The sequence below is a fragment of the Sphaerodactylus townsendi genome, linkage group LG13 (genome assembly GCF_021028975.2).
Source record: "Sphaerodactylus townsendi isolate TG3544 linkage group LG13, MPM_Stown_v2.3, whole genome shotgun sequence".
Lineage (NCBI taxonomy): Eukaryota > Metazoa > Chordata > Lepidosauria > Squamata > Sphaerodactylidae > Sphaerodactylus > Sphaerodactylus townsendi.
This window is the reverse complement of record NC_059437.1, coordinates 42,745,075-42,766,781: the sequence shown is the minus strand read 5'-3', so window position 1 is coordinate 42,766,781 and position 21,707 is coordinate 42,745,075. Positions and strand designations below refer to the sequence as shown.

Genomic DNA, 21,707 nt, shown 5'->3' with positions numbered 1-21,707 from the left:
GATGTTTACACCACAACTCTTTATGCAAGAGTAAGCTGAAAAACCACAGAGAGGACCCAAGTATGTTAAACTTTCTCCTGCTTCACTTCACACCACAGGTGTTAGAAGCCATCTGTGTCTGCCACAGGTGGGGGGAAAGGATCAACAGCTCCCCCAAAAGGTTAGATCTAGAACTGTCAGCATCATATAAAATAGATATAACCTTTAGGGTTCCGGTTCCGGTGATGAGCGTAAGCCCGTATGCTCTTTTACTCCTACATGCTTTTATCTTTTAATGTCTAAATATTTTTTTAACCTCGGATTTTATTAAGCACAGTTGATACAAAGGATTTTTAATTGTGAGAAGGGCTTTGTAGAAGCTGTTTTGACTGAGTGTTGTTGCCGGTGCCTGATACACTATCAGTCTAGCTAACAAGCCAAGGATAAGGAAGGCAATTATATCGTAAACGAAAGAAATATAACTCGAAACATTTTTAGCCCTCGTATTTACTGCAATGGGTGGCTGTAAAAGAAGGAGAACGGATGATGACGATAATAATAAGAAAAGAAAGGAAAGAAAGAAGGAAAGAAACGATGCTGTTTGTTCATCAGCTGATAAACAGACAAAAATATCTGACTATTTTACAGCAGGGTGGGAACCCAAGGATACGATAAAGTATGACGTCCCAATTACAAATCGCTTTGCAGTATTGGACGATAGTTATGGGAACAATACTACTCTAGAGGAAATACCAGAGAGGCTGCAAAGGTTAGGCATTCTGTGCCTGATTTAACTAATGACTCTGATATAACCTTTAAAAGTTGGGATACATTTTTCATTCGCCTTTATTTCAGTGGGAGGGCTGAGCGGACATTTCACATCTTTCCTCTGGAACCACTGCAAAGAAAAAAATACTTCGTCTAAGGGCGTCTTGCACATCCGGACATTTTGAAAAGCTGTTAACCAGGGCTACATTCAAGAGTTAGTTTGGTCAAATAAACGCTGGAGAATTTGCAATAAAAAATTACATAATTACATACTTAAACCAGGAGTTCCTCATGGTTTTAAAGCTAAAAGGTTTTACTTCCAGCCTCAAAATGTTTTTAATGCTTCCTCAATCTTAGTGATTATTTTTCTGAAAATGTTTTCAAAACATTTTGACTCATGTGCGGATCTCTTCAAAAAGTTCTCCAAGCCCCTCTGCAGTCCCCAGGTCCTCCTCAGTACTGTTTACTGAACTCACTCCTTCATCTCACCTGTTTATTTTAATCAGTTTTTTTTAATTGGGGGGGGGGGGTTATTTCCTTTGAAGCACCTATGAAGAATGTCAGCACAAGGCTTTGAGGCATCAAACACTGGATCGATGAAGAAGTCAAAAATAAAATAGGAGAATCCAATCCAATCCAATCCAAAAACCTTTATTAGGCAGAAGTACCAACATTCCAAGTACAAAAACAGGATCACTGTTGTATATCATGTAGAACATGGATTAAAAATGTAGCAACTGCTTCAGAAATTTCTACTTTAGGGCTGTTCAATAGCTTAGACATTTTTAGTTTGTCTGAGAGAAACATAAATTCTAGTGGTAGTAAAGCTCCCAGATCGGTTCTAATATCATTATACCTCGAACTGTAAAGCAGGATATGAGGGATTAAGTCCATAGCGTTGGGACAGTACTGACAACAAAGCTCATTTTGTGGGATGTTAAGGAAACGACCTTGAAGATAGACAGAGGGGAATGAGTTGCACAAAATGGCGGCCAGGAATCGTTTCGAGGAGGTGAGCACGAAAAACCAGGGAGGGGGGAGTGAAAACATTTTGCCAGCATTTCGGAAATGTTTTCAATAACTTGTGTGGAAAAGGTCCGTGTGAAGTAGGCTAGGGGGACCGGCCCAAGGAAGTGAGCTTCCGTGGCAGAATGGGGATTCAAAACCAGGTTTTCCAAATCCTATTCCCAAATTCTAATATCTATGCCACATTGGCCAAGACCTTAAAACCCCAGTCAAACTGTCTAATTAGAAGGTGTCAATAGATGTAATTGTAGTCATGCTTTTCATTCCAAAGTAGAATTTCACATTCAAAATTCCAGTGAAGAATTAGAATTTGGGATGGCTTTTCTAACCTTGGAGTATCCACTGGGCCTCACTACAGCCATAACTGTCTCTCACCCTTAACTTGAGGACTTATTCATTGCATAGAGAACAAAGTTTGGTTTCTGTATGCACATGGAGGGAGGGTGTGTAACCTCTATCTGTGGGTTCTGTGGGGCAGAACTTGGAATGAGTTTGCAACAACAAATTTTAAAAACAAAATGGTTTACTTTCTTAACATATAACATCAACATTTACATCACACTTCAAGATCCTGTTCAGGTTGCATTTTCAATTCCTTATATTTGCAGTCTTCTGATATTGCCAAGTCCAATTCTTCTTTGCAAGTGGGTTGGCTCCTGAAGACTCCAAGGGCTTGGTGAACAGGATTCAACATGATGAAGGTTTCCAGGAGAACTCTCACCCATTACAAACACAAAAAACCCTGAAACAATAAACTCCAACATTTATAATATAGCAAAAATAAACAACTACCTTTCCACTAGTTCCCAAAAACATTGCAGTTACCTGAACAAGGTGTTAAGGGCTTATACAAATCAAGGTCCGAGTCTGGTAGCCTTGTCTCCTCCAAACTACATGAGCTCTGCAGCTTTGAGTCTCCACCCCTTTCTGGGCATGGGGGTTACAGGTGCATACAGTCAAACTGCAACCCGTCGCTTCCTGGGAGGGTGAAATCTCCAATGTGAAGGCAAACAGTGGAAACGGATTCATTAATAATGTGTTACATGCGTTATAAGTGTGCTGTGCAGAAACCACCATGGGAAATGCTGATGACCTTTTACTGTCAGAACTGAATACATTAGAACAGCCAGAGCCTTATATCCCTTGCAGAAGAAACGTCATTCGCACCCCTTTGGACGGGAAGGCAAAGTCACCCACATTTTTCGGCCAGTGAGAAACTGTGAGAAACAGACATCCAAAGCCTACCTCCCACCCCCCTGCTCCCAGTTGCAGAAGCCATGACAAAGTGAGACAAGAGTCAGGCTGGTACAACCTGGACTCAGGGCAAACAATCCCCAAGGCGGCCCTCTAAGAGTGATCCTGAATGAAATATGGCAGGACCCTGCCTGACACATTACAGGGCCATCTGAGTGTGGATTCCCTCAGGTGCAACTTTCCTGCCTCTTCACATCAGGTTGCTCAGAAGTGAAAGGTTTCTGTCTCAGTTCCCCATGAAATTGAACCACAGTGATAACAGTTCAGCTTGTTGTCCCAGGCCTTGCAGTAATAATCAGCATCGTCCTCAGCTTGGACTCCTGTGATGACTAGATTCCAGAGATTGCTGGAGGCATCAGGGGAGATGGTGAATCTCTCGGGGACCCCTGAGCCCCTGACTTGGTCACTGCTGCCGTAAGAGGATAGAAACACTGGATCACCCCCTGATTTCTGCTGGTACCAGGAGCCCCTCTTTTCACTGACCCGGTAGCCACTGCTTAAAGCACAAGGGATCATGACGGTTGAGCCTAGAGCTTTTGCCATGGACGGTGGTTGAGTCACTACCAGTTGGGACCTGGAACCTAAAATAAGATAACAGCCAATGTTACTATCAACCTGGATCGACATTTATGTTTCCTTCTTTTAAAAAAACCAAACTAGCAACCACTGATGTTCTTTCACCTGAGACAAAGGTCCCCAGGAAGAAAACCAAAGGAATCCACATCATGTTAAGAGAATTCCCCCCCGCCTTTTTAGACTGCCGTGTCTTTGCTTGGATCCTCTTTTAAATCTACCGCAGAGGGAACCAAATTTCCCTCCACCTTTATGCAAACATGACCATCTACTGTTGGTGATTGGCACTGGGTGGAGTGGCTGCCTCAATTGGCGAGCTCACAGCAGGCTCGGCAGCCCGGATTAGCACTGGGGAGGGTTGTCTGTATCACTTAATAGGATGACATCGGTGCTAGAAACAGCTTATGGGTGGACAGTGTTTAGCTTCAGAAAGGTGAGGTGCTGTGGATCAAAGTCTTCCAAGACATCAGCCTTGTGCTCAAAATGTGTGGGGAATACTTGATATAGGAGAGACAATCTGGTTAGCTCAGGGCCTTTCCCCACTTTTCCCTCGGCCGCCGTCACTGCGCGCAATTCCCAGCGCGCGGCATCCCTGGCGCGCGCCCAGGCATCCCCACAACCCCGCGCTCTGCAAGGGGTCATCAAAAGGCGCCCTTTGCAAGAGCGCCAGGGATGCCTTGCGCTAAGGGGGCACGACAGCGGCAGCGTCGGGGTGGCTGCGCTGTCGCCGCCCCTCTCGTGGGGAGTGCCGGGGGACCCCGCGCTACTCTCCTCAAGTAGCGCAGGGCTTAAGGTAAGTGGGGAAAGGCCCTCTGAGATGTCTAACTTCTTTATTGTTGTGGTATAGATTTCACAGTCAGTCGTCCAGTGCTTCTGAACATGTGCAGAATGTATTTCCCTTTTCCAAGCCACAGCTTTATTCCCGCAAGGTTTGCCACTTTTTTTTTCTAGCAGAGCATCTTCATTATTAAACCACTACAAAACAAATGGAAATTCAATACACATTTCGTGGCTTGGGATATACAATGCAGGTGTCCGCTTTCCTAATAGCTTTTTACCTGGTATTCAGCAGGTCAAGTCTCAGGAAACTTGCTAAGGAAAAGGTGGTGATGACCAATTACACTGGTTAAGGAATGAGAGTGCCATTCAAATATCAACAATACAATGCCGCCATCTTGTGGCAAGAGTATAGCCTGTTTCCTTTGCTTTACGGCAGGTTGTCCAGAGGGTCATTTCGTTTCTTTCAGTCTGAATGCAAGGTCTTTGAATCATAACAGAGGTTCCCTTGGCAGAAAAAAGCCACAGGTGGAGCAGAAAGAATGTATGCTGGTATCCAGATGTGTGAATACGAAGAACAGTTTGCATGTTCTGGCAGAAATTGTACCAAGCACACATAGGAAGCAGGCGAAGGGCAGGGACATGCAGGCCTGGAGCTGATCTGACCGAGTGAGCTTCCATGGCAGAATGGGGATTCAAAACTAGGTTTTCCAAATTCTAGTCCCAAACTCTAATCCTGATGCCACATTAGCCAAGACCTTAAAAACCCCAGTTAAACTGTCTAATTAGGGGATCCCAGCAGATATAATGTAGTCACGTTTTTCATTCCAAAGTAGAATTTCACATTCAAAATTGCAGTGAAAAATTAGAATATGAGGTAGCTTTTCTAACTTTGGAGTATCCACTGCAGCCAATACTGTCTCTCACCCTTAGGAGCAGCAATGGCGAAGGAGGTTAAGAGCTCGTGTATCTAATCTGGAGGAACCGGTTTGATTCCCAGCTCTGCCACCTAAGCTGTGAAGGCTTATCTGGGGAATTCAGATTAGCCTGTGCACTCCCACACACGCCAGCTGGGTGACCTTGGGCTAGTCACAGCTTCTCGGAGCTCTCTCAGCCCCACCTACCTCACAAGGTGTTTGTTGTGAGGGGGGAAGGGCAAGGAGATTGTAAGCCCATTTGAGTCTCCTGCAGGAGAGAAAGGGGGGATATAAATCCAAATTCTTCTTCTTCTTCTTCTTAACTCAAGGTCTTTTTCATGGCATGGAGAATGAAGTTTGGTTACTGTATGCACATGGAGGGGGGGGAGAGCAGTGGAGGGTTTTTGTCTCACTTCTTCATTTGAATGAATCACTGTGCTGCTCACTCCCAATCCACAACCAACAGTAATAATCAGCTTCATCTTCTGCCTGAGCCCCACTGATTGCCAGGGACATTGTGTTCCCAGACATTGACCCACTGAAACGGTCTGGGATGCCAGATACTCTACTGGTTTGGTATATAAGATGTCTTGGAGTTTTCCCTGGGTTCTGTTGGACCCATCGAGGGTAATTGCCACTAGTGATGGTTCCACTGCTATATCTGCAAGAAAGCGTGATAGACCCCCCTAGAGACACCGTCTCTGAAGGTTTCAGGGACTGCAATTGCTGGAAACTTGGACCTGAAAGAAAGCAAAGGGCGATCCATTAATTTCACAAGTTACCAATGTAAAACTTTGGCACAGCTGGCAATTAAGAATATGAAGAACTTCCATATGTCCTTCAAGTATATCTTATTTCATTCTTCTTACCGATACAGATCAGGATGCTAAGAAGAAGCAGGCTCAGAGCCATTGTAGTGGAAACTGATGAGCCAACTAGTCAAGGAGATCTCTGGTGAGGAGGATCCTCCCATTCTCTCTTAAACCCCTCAGATCAAGAGAGCATCCCCTACATGCAAATGAGAGGCTCATTAACTATTGTTCTCTGGCACAGGTTAAGTGAAAGAGCAAACAGTGGGAAAGGGCCTGTATTGTACGGGTGCAACGCAAAGCCTCCATTCAGTGTCTGGTGTTGCCATGTCTCCATCCCGATATCTCTCTTTTACTTTGAAATCTGTTACAGAACTGGGAGATAACTATGACTTCTCCCATCCCCTTTCCCCATACTCCGGTTACCCACCCATCCCAGCATGCTCTGCAGAGAGGTAAGTGACAAGGTAGGCTGGGAAAACAGGCAAGAGAAGCCCTGGCTATCTCCCACCACACTCACCACAGTGAGAAGGCTAAAGAGGAAGCAATTATTTCCAGGTTGCCCTGCACAGTCCCACCTGCCTCTTCTCTGGCAGTAAGATAGCTTTTTCTCCCAGTGGATTGTAAATGCTGGCCAATTGGAACAGAAAATGGATGCTAGACATCTCCTTAGAAATCTTTCCAAGCTACACCTTGAACACAACATATTTTGCCACCTATTTTTTTCTTGCATCTCTGTCTTGCATCTTTGAACCATAACAGTGCAGGCAATAGTTCAATAAGCAATGCTGCAGACACGTGATCCTGTGTGACTGAACAGAGGTTTTTGTTTCAGTTCCCCATGAGAGAAAAACACTGTGGTACTTGCTGAGCTTATTATCCCAGGAACAGCAATAATAATCAGCCTCATCCTCAGCTTGGACCCCTGTGATCACCAAATACCAGAGGTTGTTGGAGGGTTCAGGGGAGACAGTGAATCTCTCGGGGACCCCTGAGCCCCTGCCCTGGGTGCTGCCATGACGATAATGATATATGAACCGTGGGGCACCCCCAGACTGCTGTTGGTGCCAGTGAACCCTTTGATCATTGAAGCTGCTGCCACCGTTGAAAGCACAAGAGATCCTAACTGTTGATCCCAGAGATTCTGACACTGAGGTTGGTTGGGTTACCACCAGCTGGGACTCAGAACCTGCAACAAGATGATTGATCATGTTACTGGCAACCTGGTATTAACATTGATGCTTCCATTTTCAGTTGCGAGTGTTTCCTTACCTGAGAACAATGAGAACAAGAAAACCAAAGGAACCCACATCATTCTGAAGAGAGTTCAAGAGAATTCACACACCCTGTTTCTCTAGGATGCCTTTGCTTGGATCGCCCTTAAATTTGGACCCTGGAAAGACATTTCCCCCATCTATATGCAAATATGACCACCTACCATTGGCTGCCCATAACAGCATTTGGTGACATCATGGCTGTTTTCATTTCTAAAAAGAGAATTGCTGGGACTGCAAACCAGCAAGAAGGTTTCTGCTCTTGTTCGTGGCAGCAGTGTGTTGAGATGGCTACGGCTACTCACCTCTGCTCCAGCCGCCGCCACCCCCAATAGTGCTGTCCCCCAGCAAGTGCTATTCAGAGCTACGCTCCATCTGAAAGCACAGGTTCTATTGAGCCATTGTGACTAATAGCTACTATTCACTGAATTTGTCTAACCCCCTTACAAGGAAAAGATCCAAATTCTTTCCGCCATCTTCCTGGGCACCCAAACACACTTCCAGTATGAGTTTGCCTAGGTTGCCTCAGCTGGAGATGGACATTTTGTTTTAATAAACTGCTGTCTGATTATGGAGGGAGGATCTTGGATTCTTGTCCTTTTAAAATTGGCCTAGTATATCGCTAGTATTACTGCTGTTTTCAAGTGTTCAATAATAATTTTTATTATTTGTTATGCAATGTACACCTCCCCAGTGGAGACCAAAAGGACTTGCAACATTGACTTCCTATCCTGCATTTTATCCTCACAACAACTACCTGGGCCCTTTCTGCACAATCAAAATAAAATATTCTGAGCCTGGAAATAAAATGTTTACTCCCAGGAGTTCCTCGTTTTCCAAATCCTAGTCCCAGACTCTAATCTGTATGCCACATTGGCTAAGACCTCTTAAAAACCCCAGCCAAACTGCCTAATTAGGAGGTCGCAACAGATGTAATGTAGTCACGTTTTTCATTCCAAAGTAAAATTTCACATTCAATACTGCAGTGAAAAATTAGACTAAGAATTGGAATTTGGGAAGGCTTTTCTAACCTTGGAGTATCCACTGCAGCTATTACTGTCTCTCACCCTTAACTCAAGGTCTTTTTCATGGCATGGAGAATGAAGTTTGGTTTCTGTGTAGTAGTGCACTGCCGACCCAGCAGTGCCATAGTAGAACGTTGGGACGCCAACGGACCTGCGGCCTTGCCGGTCGCATCGGGGGTGGCCAGATGAGATCATGCATCACCTGATGATCTCCCGACCTCCCGCTCTTCCGGAACTCCCCCCAGTCCTCCCTCCTACACGCCCCCGATAGAGTAACAATAAAAGGTGCCAGGAACCGGCAGACGGGAGACTCGCTAGGAACACGGACCTCCGGTCTCCCGCTGCTGGCGATCTCCACCAGATGTTATCTCCGCGTCTCGTCTCGTTCTTACGCTGACCGCGTGGGTCGACTACATTCTGTATGCACATTGTGGGGGGGGAGAGCAGTGGAGGGTTTTTGTCTCACTTCTTCATTTGAATGAATCGCTGTGCCGCGCATTCCCAGCCCACACAGCACAGAAATAATCAGCTTCATCTTCTGCCTGGGCCCCATTGATTGCCAGGGACATCGTGTTCCCAGAGCTTGACCCACTGAAACGTTCTGGGATGCCAGATACTCTGGTATTGGTGTTGTATATGAGACCTCTTGGAGCTTTCCCTGGGCTCTGTTGGACCCATAGAGGGTAATTGCTACTAGTGATGGTTCCACTGCTAAATCTGCAAGACAGGGTGATGGACCCCCCTAGAGACACCGTCTCTGAAGGTTTCAAAGGCTGCAGTTGCTGGAAACTTGGACCTGAAAGAAAGCAAAGGGCGATCCATTAATTTAACAAGTTGCCAACGTAAAACTTTGGCATGGCTGGCAGTTAAGAATATGAAGAACTTCCATGTGTCCTTCAAGTGTCTTTTGTTTCATTCTTCTTACCGATACAGACCAGGATACTAAGAAGAAGCAGGCTCAAAGCCATTGTAGTGGAAACGGATGAGCCAACCAGTCAAGGAGATCTCTGGTGAGCAGGATCCTCCCATTCTCTCTTAAACTCCTCAGGTCAAGAGAGCTTCCCCTATATGCAAATGAGAGGTTTATTAACTGTTGTTCCCTGGCACAGGTCAAGTTAAAGAGCAATCAGTGGGAAAGGGGCTGTATTGTACGGGTGCAACGCAAAGTTTCCTTCGGTGTCTTGGCATGCTGGGTCTCCACCTGTAGGTGTAAAACTCTGACCTCGGTAACTAATTAAGATGCACAAAATTAACCCCTTCTTGTCAGGATTGTGATAGACACTTGCAAATGGCAATACCACCCCGAGATCCTTCTTTTACTGTGAAATCTGTTACAGAATTGGGAGATAACTCTGACTTCTCCCCTCCCCTTTCTCTGTGCTCTGGTTACCCACTTCTCCCAGCATGCTCTGCAGAGGGGTGAGTGACAAGATAGGGAGGGAAAACAGGCAAGAGAAGCCCTGGCTATCTCACGCCACACTCACCACAGTGAGAGAGCTAAAGAGAAAGCAATTATTTCCAGGTCGCCCTCCACACTCCCACCTGCCTATTCTTCAGCAGGAAGATGGCTTTTTATCCCTGTGGTTTGCAAATGCTGGCCAATTGGAACAGAAAATGGATGAGATCAATGCTAGAAATCATGTTAAAAATATCTTCACCTCATGGGGAAAATCTCTCCAAGCTTTAACCCAACATAGATTGCCACCTATTTTTTTCTTGCATCTCTTGCATCTTTGAACCAGAACAATGCAGGCAATAGTTCAATAAGCAATGCTTCTTCTGGCCTCAGAGATATGATAAACAGGCTGTATTCCTATTACATTTCCTAGTAAATTTTCCTACTACATTTCTGTAGACTAATGTTTTGCAGTTAAAGTCTAGGAAGCCTTACCATAGAAAAAAGGGGTGACTGTCTAAATTTAAGGACTCTAGGCCAACACCCTTCACGGATGCTGTGCTTTGGGGACTAGAGTTCTACTCCAATATCAAGGATATCCTGCTGTCATCTCGCAGCAATAGTTAAGCATATCTCCTCTACTCAACTGGAGATTGGTGAAATGTTTCTTTACTTTTTTAGCTTAAATTCAACATCCTTGAAGTGTAACACAGGTTCCCTTGGGAGGAAACAGCAGCAGGTGGAGTACAGAGGATGTATGCTGGTTTCAAGGTGTGTGAAGACAAAGAATAGTATCAAGTGTCAACAATACAATGCCGCCATCTTGTGGCAAGAATTTAGCCTGTTTCCTTTGCTTTACGGCAGATTGTCCAGAGGGTCATTTTGTTTCTTTCAGTCTGAATGCAAAGTCTTTGGCCCTTTCCCCACTCACCTTTGCCCGAGGGTTGTTGCGGGCAATTCCCAGTGCGCGCAATTCCTGGCGCGCGCCCCGGCATCCCCACGAAAGGCGCCATTTGAAAAGGCGCCAGAAATTCCGCGTGTCGAGGGGGTGCGAGAGAAGCAGCGTCGGGGCGGCTGCCTTCTCGCCGCCCCTGAAGTGGGGAGGGCAGCTGAACCCCGCGCTACTTTAGGAGAGTAGCGCGGGGCTTAAGGAAAGTGGGGAAAGGGCCAAAGGCCCTTGAATCATAACAGAGGTTCCCTTGGGAGAACAGCGCGCGGCCTAGGGGGGATGGAAAAGAGTGGGGAAAGGCCCACAGTGAGCTCCCATGGCAGAATGGGGATTCAAAACCAGGTTTTCCAAATCCTAGTCCCAAACTCTAATCCTGATGCCACATTGCCACCTTATCTTAAAAACCTCACTCAAACTGTCAAATTTTTAAGAGGTCCCAACAGATGTAATGTAGTCACGCTTTTCATTCCAAAGTAAAATTTCACATTCAAAATTGCAGTGAAAAATTATAATGTGGGGTGGCTTTTCTAACCTTGGAGTATCCACTGGGCCTCACTGCAGCCACAGTTGCCTCTCACCCTTAACTCAAGGTCTTTTTCATTGGATGGAGAACAAAGTTTGGTTACTGTATACACATGGGTTTTTGTCTCACTTCTTCATTTGAATGAGTTGCTGTGCGACCCATCCCCATGCCACACAGCACAGTAATAATCAGCTTCATCTTCAGCCTGGGCCGCACTGATTGCCAGGGACATCGTGTTTCCAGAGCTTGACCCACTGAAACGATCTGGGATGCCAGATACTCTGGTACTGGTGCTGTATATAAGAAGTCTTGGAGTTTTCCCTGGGCTCTGTTGGACCCATCGAGGGTAATTGCCACTAGAGATGGTTCCACCGCTAAATCTGCAAGACAGCGTGATGGACCCCCCTAGAGACACCGTCTCTGAAGGTTTCACGGACTGCAGTTGCTGGAAACTTGGACCTGAAAGAAAGCAAAGGGCGATCCATTAATTTCACAAGTTACCAATGTAAAACTTTGGCACAGCTGGCAATTAAGAATATCAAGTACTTCCATATGTCCTTCAAGTATATCTTATTTCATTCTTCTTACCGATACAGATCAGGATGCTAAGAAGAAGCAGGCTCAGAGCCATTGTAGTGGAAACGGATGAGCCAACCAGTCAAGGAGATCTCTGGTGAGGAGGATCCTCCCATTCTCTCTTAAACCCCTCAGGTCAAGAGAGCTTACCCTACATGCAAATGAGAGGCTCATTAATTATGCTTCCTTGGCAGAGGTCAAGTTAAAGAACAATCAGTGGGAAAGGGGCTGTATTGTACGGGTTCAACGCAAAGTCTCCTTTCGGTGTCTTGGGTTGCCGGGTCTCCACCCCAAGATCCCTCTTTTACTGTGAAATCTGTTACAGAACTGGGAGATAACTCTGACTTCTCACCTCCCCTTTCTCCATACTCCGGTTACCCACCTCTCCCGGCATAATCTGCAGAGGAGTGAGTGACAAGATAGGTTGGGAAAACAGGAAAGAGAAGCTATCTCCCGCCACACCTACCACAGTGAGAGAGCTAAAGAGAAAGCAATTCTTCCAGGTCATCCTCCACAATTCCACCTGCCAATTCTCTGGTAGGAAGGTGGCTTTTTCTCCCAGTGGTTTGTAAATGCTGGCCAATTGGAACAGAAAATGGAAGGGACCAATGCTAGACAAGCCGTTAGAAATATCTTTGCATCATGAAGAAAATCTTTCCAAGCTACACCTTGAACACAACATATTTTGCCACCTATTTTTTCTTACATCTCTTGCATCTTTGAACCACTACAATGTAGGCAATAGTTCAATAAGCAATGCTACTTCTGATCTCAGATATAAGGGAAATCAGGCTATTTTCCTATTACATTTCCTAGTAAATTTTCCTACTACATTTCCGTAGACTAGTGTTCTGCAGTTAAAGGCTGGAAGCCTTACCATAGAAAAAAGGGGTGACTATCTAAATGTAAAGACTCTAGGCCAACACTCTTCACGGATGCTGTGCTTTGGGAACTAGAGTTCTACTCCAATATCAAGGATTCCCTGCTGCCATCTCTCACCAATAGTTAAGCATATCTCCTCTACTCAACTGGAGATTGTTGAAATGTTTCTTTACTTTTTTAGCTTAAGTTCAGCATTCATGAAATGTAACACAGGTTCCCTTGGGAGGAAACAGCAGCAGGAGGAGTGCAGGGGATGTATGCTGGTTTCAAGGTGTGTGAATACAAAGAATAGTATCAAGTGTCAACAATACAATGCCACCCTCTTGTGGCAAGAGTTTAGCCTGTTTCCTTTGCTTTACGGCAGGTTGTCCAGAGGGTCATTTGGTTTCTTTCAGTCTGAATGCAAAGTCTTTGAATCATAACAGAGGTTCCCTTGAGAGAAAAAAGCCGTAAGTGGGGCAGAAAGAATGTATGCTGGAATCCAGATGTGTGAATACATAGAAGAGTTTGCATGATCTGGCAGAAATTGTACCAAACACACATAGGAAGCAGGAGAAGGGCAGGTACATGAAGGCCTGGAGCTGATCTGACATCTATATATTGTCAGTATAAGTAGGGTTCCCATTTTCCAGGTGGTGGCTGAAGATCTCCTGAGGGGACACCAGATCTCCAGGCTACAGAGATCAGTTACCCTGGAGAAAATGGACGCTTTGAATGGTGGATTCTACGGCCTTGTACACTGCAGAGACCACTCCCTTTCCCAAACCCTGCTTTCCTCATGCTCCACCTCCCAAACCTCCAGGTATTTCAAAACCAAGAGTTGCCAACCCTACTATATCAGCATGTGTAGCGCCCTTCACTTTCCCATACTTGCCCAACGTAACAGTGGCTGTGGTTACCTTCCCCACAACTGTCACTGAATCTAGCTGCAGATCATCTGGGTGGCCAACCTCTAGGTGGTGAGGCTGGGGATCTCCTGGAGGTGCCCCTGATGTCCAGGCTACAGAGATCAGGTCTCCTGGAGAAAGTGGCTGCTTTGGAGGGTGAACTGTATGGTGTGACTTCCCAACATGTGCACTGTACTTCCTTAGAAGACATGAAGTGAGGCTACCCCACACCATTAAAACGCTCTTACCTGATCCAAAAGAGGCAGAAACAAAAAGCGGTCCTCCAAAAACAGGGGTGCAATTTCCCCCTCCATGGAAGTCTCAGGAAATGCAGGCATAGCTCTGGAGCTTTTTAGCAGAGATATTACCCATAAAGCACCCCGCCCATTCACAATAACACATGCAATTTGTATAGCCTTTTGTGTACAGCCGAGTGTGAACAGCATCGCTGGTGCTTTATAGAAGCACGGCAATAAAGCTAATTGTATGTTCTGCCCTTTCACTGGTGCTTTGCCACTTGGTGTCAATCCATTGGCAGATGCGTGATCCTGTGTGACTTGACAGAGGTTTTTGTTTCAGTTCCCCATGACAGAAAAACACTGTGATACTTGCTGAGTGTACCATCCCATGTACTGCAATAATAATCAGCCTCATCCTCAGCTTGGACCCCTGTGATCACTAAATACCAGAGTTTTTTGGAGGCTTCAGCGGAGACAGTGAATCTCTCGGGGACCCCGGAGCCCCTGCCCTGGGTGTCGCCATGACGATAATGATATATTAACCGTAGGGTACCCCCATTTTGCGGTTGGTACCAGCTGCCCCTGTGGGTGTTGAAGTTGCTGCCACCGTTCAAAGCACAAGAGATCCTAACTGTTGATCCCAGAGATTCTGCCACTGAAGGTGGCTGGGTTAAGAAGAACTGGGACTTCGAACCTGCAACAAGATGATCGACCACGTTACTGGCAGCCTGGATCAACATTGATGCTTCCATTGTGAGATGCGAGTGTTTCCTTACCTGAGAAAAACATCCCCAGGAACAAAACCAAAGGAACCCACATCATTCTGAAGAGAGTTCAAGAGAATTCACACACCCTGTTTATTTAGGATGCCTTTGCTTGGTTCGCCCTTATATTTGAACCCTGGAAAGACATTTACCTCATGATCTCTATGCAAATATGGCCATCCACCATTGGCTGCCCGTAATAGGATTTTGTGACATCAGCCTATCAGATCAAGCCAAGAAATGGCTGCATGGTTGTCTTCATTTCTAGAAAGAGAAGTGCTGGGGCTGCAAACCACCAAGAAGGTTTCTGCTCTTCGTGGCACCATCTGGGTAGCCAACCTCTTGGGGAGGCCTGGGGAATCTCCCAGAATTCCAACTGATCTCCAGGCTACAGAGAATGGGTCCCCTGGAGAAAATGGCTGCTTGTAGGGTAAACTGTATGGCGTGACTTACCAACATGTTCATTGTACTTCCGTAGAAGATATGAAGTGAGGCTACACCACACCATTACAATGCTCTGAGCTCTTTCAAAAGGGGCAGAAACAAAAAGCGGTCACCCAGAAATAGGGGTGTTATTTCCCTCTCATTGAGGTCTCACAAAATGAAGGGACAGCCCTAGAGCTCTTTAGCAAATATATTACCCTGTAAAGCACCCCGTCCATCCATAATAACACATGCAAATAAGTTCCACTGTTTTCTCTCGTCTTTCCCAAATAAAATGGGAGAATCACAAAATGGCGGCCAGGAATCGTTTTGAGGGGGTGAGTGCGAAAAACGGGAAAGGGGAGAAAGTGAAAACATTTTGTCAGCATTTTGGAAATGTGGAAAAGATCTGTGTGAGGTAGTCTAGGTTGAGTCTGGGTTGACAAGTCCAAGGTGACACAGTGAGCTCCCATGGCAGAATGGGGATTCAAAACCAGGTTTTCCAAATCCTAGTCCCAAACTCTAATCACGTTGCCACATTGGCCAAGACCTTATCTTAAAAACCACACTCAAACTGTCTAATTTTTAAGAGATCCCAACAGATGTAATGTAGTCACGCTTTTCATTCCAAAGTAAAATTTCACATTCAAAATTACAGTGAAAAATTATAATGTGGGGTGGCTTTTCTAACCTTGGAGTATCCACTGGGCCTCACTGCAGCCACAGCTGCCTCTCACCCTTAACTCAAGGTCTTTTTCATTGCATGGAGAACAAAGTTTGGTTACTGTATACACATGGGTTTTTGTCTCACTTCTTCATTTGAATGAGTTGCTGTGCGACCCACCCCCATGCCACACAGCACAGTAATAATCAGCTTCATCTTCAGCCTGGGCCCCACTGATGGTCAGGGACATCGTGTTTCCAGAGCTTGACCCACTGAAACGATCTGGGATGCCAGATACTCTGGTACTGGTGCTGTATATAAGAAGTCTTGGAGTTTTCCCTGGGCTCTGTTGGACCCATAGAGGGTAATTGCCACTAGTGATGGTTCCACTGCTATATCTGCAAGACATGGTGATGGACCCCCCTAGAGGGGGGGTCTCTGAAGGTTTCAGGGATTGCAATTGCTGGAAACTTGGACCTGAAAGAAAACAAAGGGCGATCCATTAATTTAACAAGTTACCAATGTAAAACTTTGGCACAGCTGGAAATTAAGAATATGAAGAACTTCCATGTGTCCTTCAAGTATATCTTATTTCATTCTTCTTACCGATACAGATCAGGATGCTAAGAAGAAGCAGGCTCAGAGCCATTGTAGTGGAAACGGATGAGCCAACCAGTCAAGGAGATCTCTGGTGAGGAGGATCCTCCCATTCTCTCTTAAACCCCTCAGGTCAAGAGAGCTTCCCCTAGATGCAAATGAGACGCTCATTAATTATGGTTCCTTGGCAGAGGTCAAGTTAAAGTACAATCAGTGGGAAAGGGGCTGTATCTTACAGGTCCAACGCAAAGTCTCCTTTCGATGTCTTGAGTTGCCAGGTCTCCACCCCAAGATCTGTGGAATCTGTTACAGAACTGGGAGATAACTCTGACTTCTCCCATCCCCTTTCTCCATACTCCGATTACCCACCTCTCCTGGCATAATCTGCAGAGGAGTGAGTGACAAGATAGGTTGGGAAAACAGGAAAGAGAAGCTATCTCCCGCCACACCTACCACAGTGAGAGAGCTAAAGAGAAAGCAATTCTTCCAGGTCATCCTCCACAATTCCACCTGCCAATTCTCTGGTAGGAAGGTGGCTTTTTCTCCCAGTGGTTTGTAAATGCAGGCCAATTGGAACAGAAAATGGAAGGGACCAATGCTAGACAAGCCATTAGAAATATCTTTGCCTCATGAGGAAAATCTTTCCAAGCTACACCTTGAACACAACATATTTCGCCACCTATTTTTTCTTACATCTCTTGCATCTTTGAACCACTACAATGTAGGCAATAGTTCAATAAGCAATGCTACTTCTGATCTCAGATATATGGGAAATCAGGCTATTTTCCTATTACATTTCCAAGTAAATTTTCCTACTACATTTCCGTAGACTAGTGTTCTGCAGTTAAAGGCTGGAAGCTTTACCATAGAAAAAAGGGGTGTCTGTCTAAATTTAAAGACTCTAGGCCAACACTCTTCATGGATGCTGTGCTTTGGGGACTAGAGTTCTATTCCAATATGAAGGATACCCTGCTGTCATCTCGCAGCAATAGTTAAGCACATCTCCTCAACTTAACAGGAGATTATTGAAATGTTTCTTTACTTTTTTAGCTTAAGTTCAACATCCTTGAAGTGTAACACAGGTTCCCTTGGGAGGAAGCAGCAGCAGGTGGAGTGCAGAGGATGTATGCTGGTTTCAAGGTGTGTGAATACAAAGAATAGTATCAAGTGTCAACAATACAATGCCACCCTCTTGTGGCAAGAGTTTAGCCTGTTTCCTTTGATTTACGGCAGGTTGTCCAGAGGGTCATTTTGTTTCTTTCAGTCTGAATGCAAAGTCTTTGAATCATAACAGAGGTTCCCTTGGGAGAAAAAAGCCACAGGTGGAGCAGAAAGAATGTATGCTGGTATCCAGATGTGTGAATACATAGAAGAGTTTGCATGATCTGGCAGAAATTGTACCAAGCACCCATAGGAAGCAGGGCCAGAGCACGTACATGCAGGCCTGAAGCTGATCTGATATCTATTTGTTGATGGTGTTCACCCTCCCCACAACTGTCAAGCACTTTCTGTCACTGAAGCTAGCTGCAGATCATCTGAGTTGCCATCCTCCAGGTGAGCCCTGAGGATCTTCCAGAATTACAATGGATCTCCAAGCTACAGAGATCAAGTCCCCTGGAGATAGAGGCTGCATTGGAGGGTGAACTGTATGGCATGACTTCCCAACATGTTCATTGTACTTCCTTAGAAGACATGAAATGAGGCTACCTCATGCCATTAACATGCTCTTAGCTCTTCCAGAAGAGGCAGAAACAGAAAACAGTCATTCATAAACAGGGTGCAATTCCCCCCTCCATTGAAGTCTCAGGAAATGCAGGTACAGCCCTAGAGCTTTTTAGCAAATATATTACCTTGTAAAGCACCCCGTCCATTCATCATAACACATGCAATTTGTGTAGCCTTTTGTGTACAGCCAAGTGTGAACAGCATCGCTGGTGCTTTATAGAAGCACAGCAGTAAAGCCAGCTGTATGTTCTGCCCTTTCACTGGTGTTTTGACACTTGGTGTCAATCAAGACAGGATCCAGACAGTGATCCTGTCTGACTCGACAGAGGTTTTTGTTTCAGTTCCCCATGACAGAAAAACACTGTGATACTTGCTGAGTGTACCATCCCATGTACAGCAATAATAATCAGCATCATCCTCAGCCTGGACGCCTGTGATCACTAAATACCAGAGTTTGTTGGTGGCTTCAGGGGAAACTGTGAATCTCTCGGGGACCCCGGAGCCCCTTTCCTGGGTGTTGCCATGACGATAATGATATATAAACCGCGGGACACCCCCATTCTGCTGTTGGTACCAGCGGACCCTTTGATCATTGTAGTTGCTGTCACTTTTCAAAGCACAAGAGATCCTGACGGTTGATCCCAGAGATTCTGCCACTGAAGGTGGTTGGGTTAACACCAACTGGGACTTAGAACCTGAAACAAGATGATCGACCATGTTACTGGCAGCTGGGATTAACATTGATGCTTCCATTGTCAGATGCGAGTGTTTCCTTACCTGAGAAAAACGTCCCCAGGAACAAAACCAAAGGAACCCACATCATTCTGAAGAGAGTTCAAGAGAATTCACACACCCTGTTTATTTAGGATGCCTTTGCTTGGATCGCCCTTAAATTTGGACCCTGGAAAGACATTTCCCTCATGAGTTATATGCAAATATGGCCATCTATCATTGGCTGCCTTCAACAGGATTTGGTGACATCAGCGTATCAGATCAAGCCAAGAAATGGTTGCATGGTTGTCTTCATTTCTAAAAAGAGAATTGCTGGGGCTGCAAACCAGCAAGAAGGTTTCTGCTTTTGCTCATGGCACCAGTGTGTTGAGATGGCTACGGCTACTCACCAATGAGGCAAACACCTCTGCTCCAGCCAACCCCCTATTGCCGTGGTGGCGAACCTTTGGCACTCCAGATGTTATGGACTACAATTCCCATCAACCCCTGCCAGCATGGCCAATTTGTCATGCTGGCAGGGGCTGATGGGAATTGTAGTCCATAACATCTGGAATGCCAAAGGTTCGCCACCACTGCCCTATTGGAATAAGCGACTTCTGCATGCCTGGACACTGGGGGGTGCTGTATATCTCACTCTAACTGTGATGTTGCCTCTCTTGTTTGCCCTCGTGCTGGCCTGCAACCTGAGCGCATGGTCAATGGCAGCCTGCCACAGTGGGGCTTTCCCACTGTAGCACTCTCTCACTTGCACACACGTGATGGCGCGTTAGAGTGCCCACTCGTTCATAGGGAAAGTATTCTTTAGACTAGGGTTTCTTTCTATCTACCTTTTTCCTGGAACAAAGCTGTGAACTGGAGATGCTTGAATAAATGTAAATTTTATCTTTTACATTTATCTCTTTGGAAGTTTCTATAAACTGCACTCACACACACTACTGGGCAGATCCATAATTTTAACTAAAATCTAGCACACACACACCCCTAGTGCTGTCCCTCAGCAAGTGCTATTCAGAGCTACGCTCCATCTGAATGCAGAGGTTCTATTGAGCCATTGTGACTAATAGCTACTATTCACTGAATTTGTCTAACCCTCTTCTAAGGAAAAGATCCAAACTCTTTCTGCCATCTTCCTGGACACGCAAACTCACTCCCAGTATGAGTTTGCCTAGGTCCGTAGTGGCGAACCTTTGGCACTCCAGATCTTATGGACTACAATTCCCATCAGCCCATTGGCCATGCTGGCCGGGGCTGATGGGAATTGTAGTCCATAACAGTGCCCAGGATTTCCTCAGGGGGGGGCTGACTGTTTAGAGATGGCCTCTGGCTAGTTACGTTTTCATGGACTCATGGAAAGACAAAGAGGGTTGTTGGTCTATGCAACTCCAACTTTGAATTGGAGAGTTCAAAAATCCAAACTTTTCCATCCAGAGAACTGCCATCCAGATTTTGTCGCAATCTTTCCAAAACTTTGCAGCAAACAGGTTTGAGAAAGCCTGGAGAAAACAATGGGAAACCCACAAGGTGTGTGAATTCTGGCGGACAGGGATGTAAAAAAAATGATTTTCCAACAGCGTTGACTCCAGGTGGAAACAGTTAAGTCCCCAGTGCTTTCATCTCCCTAGAAGACCAAACAGGTTGTGCGGCCCATTTCTGCATGAGGAAATGGGAATCATGGAACCATCGTATTCTTCTGATGAAAGGAAAGGAATGAACACCTGTCTGCCTTGGTTGTGGCCCTAATAGCCCCGACTAGCATGATCAACTCAGAGCTTCAAACTAAGCAGCTGCAACTTGACGGCATGTTTTCCCTTGTTTCTTGGGTACATCAGGACAGGAAAAGAGGTGGATGTGAGTGATATCAGTGCCAGAAGATGGTCTGAAAAAGAGGAAAGCATCCATTGCAGCTAGAGAGAGCCACATATGGAAAGCATGCATGGGAGCCAAGCCACAGTTCTTTCTCTGTTCTATCTTTACAGCAACCCTGTGAGGAAGGTTAGGCTGACTGTATGACAGACCCAAAGTCAGCCACTAAGCTTTACAGAAGAGCAAGGATTTGGTCTGGACTCAGGTCATCCGTGAACCATTTATTGATGAATGCTGTCGCAAGTATTAATGGTGTTTTCAAGTGTTCAATGATAATCTTTATTATTTATGATGCAATGTACACCTTGCCGTTCTCCCCAGCAGAGACCAAAAGGACTTGCAACATTGACTTCCTGTCCTGCATTTTATCCTCACAATGACACCCTTGGGCCTTTCTGCACAATCAAAATAAAATATTCTGAGCCTGGAAATAAAATGTTTCCTCCCAGGAGTTCCTCGTGGTTTTTAGCCCAAAAAGTTCCAGCCTTAAAACATTTTAAATATATCCTTAATTTTAGTAATTATTTTTCTGAAAGCACAGTTTGCGTTTTCTTGCTGAAATTGTACCAAGCACACATAGGAAGGAGGGCCAGAGCAGGTACATGCAAACCTGAAGATGATCTGACATCTATATGTTGACGTAGAGTTACTGTGGTCACCCTCCCCACAACTGTCAAGCACTTTCTGTTCCTGAAGCTAGCTGCAGATCATCTGAGTTGCCATCCTCCAGGTGGTGAGTCCTGGGGAAGTTCCAGAATAACAACTGATCTCCTGGCTACAGAGATCAGGTCCCCTGGAGAAAATGGCTGCATTGGAGGGTGAACTGTATGGCATGACTTCCCAACATGTTCACTGTACTTCCTTAGAAGACATGAAATGAGGCTACCTCACGCCATTAACATGCTCTTAGCTCTTCCAAATAGGGCAGAATTTAAAAAGTGGTCATCCAAAAACAGGGGTGCAATTCCCCCCTCCACTGAAGTCTCGGGAAATGCAGGTACAGCCCTGGAGCTTTTTAGCAAAGATATTACCTGTAAAGCATCCCATCCATTCATAATAACATGTGTGATTGATATAGCCTTTTG

General features: G+C 45.5%; 1 protein-coding gene and 3 gene segments (V, D, J or C); all 4 read right to left on the bottom strand.

Moving 5' to 3' along the window:
* Window positions 1–21,707, bottom strand: part of LOC125442851 (immunoglobulin lambda-1 light chain-like) — a 420,716-nt gene that overhangs the window by 391,393 nt on the left and 7,616 nt on the right. The window lies entirely within an intron of this gene.
* LOC125442883 lies at window positions 5,712–7,452 on the bottom strand. The segment is given in 3 exon segments: window positions 5,712–6,034; window positions 6,960–7,292; window positions 7,376–7,452. Coding segments are annotated over 3 exon segments (699 nt in total).
* LOC125442881 lies at window positions 8,873–9,376 on the bottom strand. The segment is given in 2 exon segments: window positions 8,873–9,198; window positions 9,328–9,376. Coding segments are annotated over 2 exon segments (369 nt in total).
* On the bottom strand, window positions 15,857–18,894 carry LOC125442880. The segment is given in 3 exon segments: window positions 15,857–16,182; window positions 18,390–18,722; window positions 18,805–18,894. Coding segments are annotated over 3 exon segments (705 nt in total).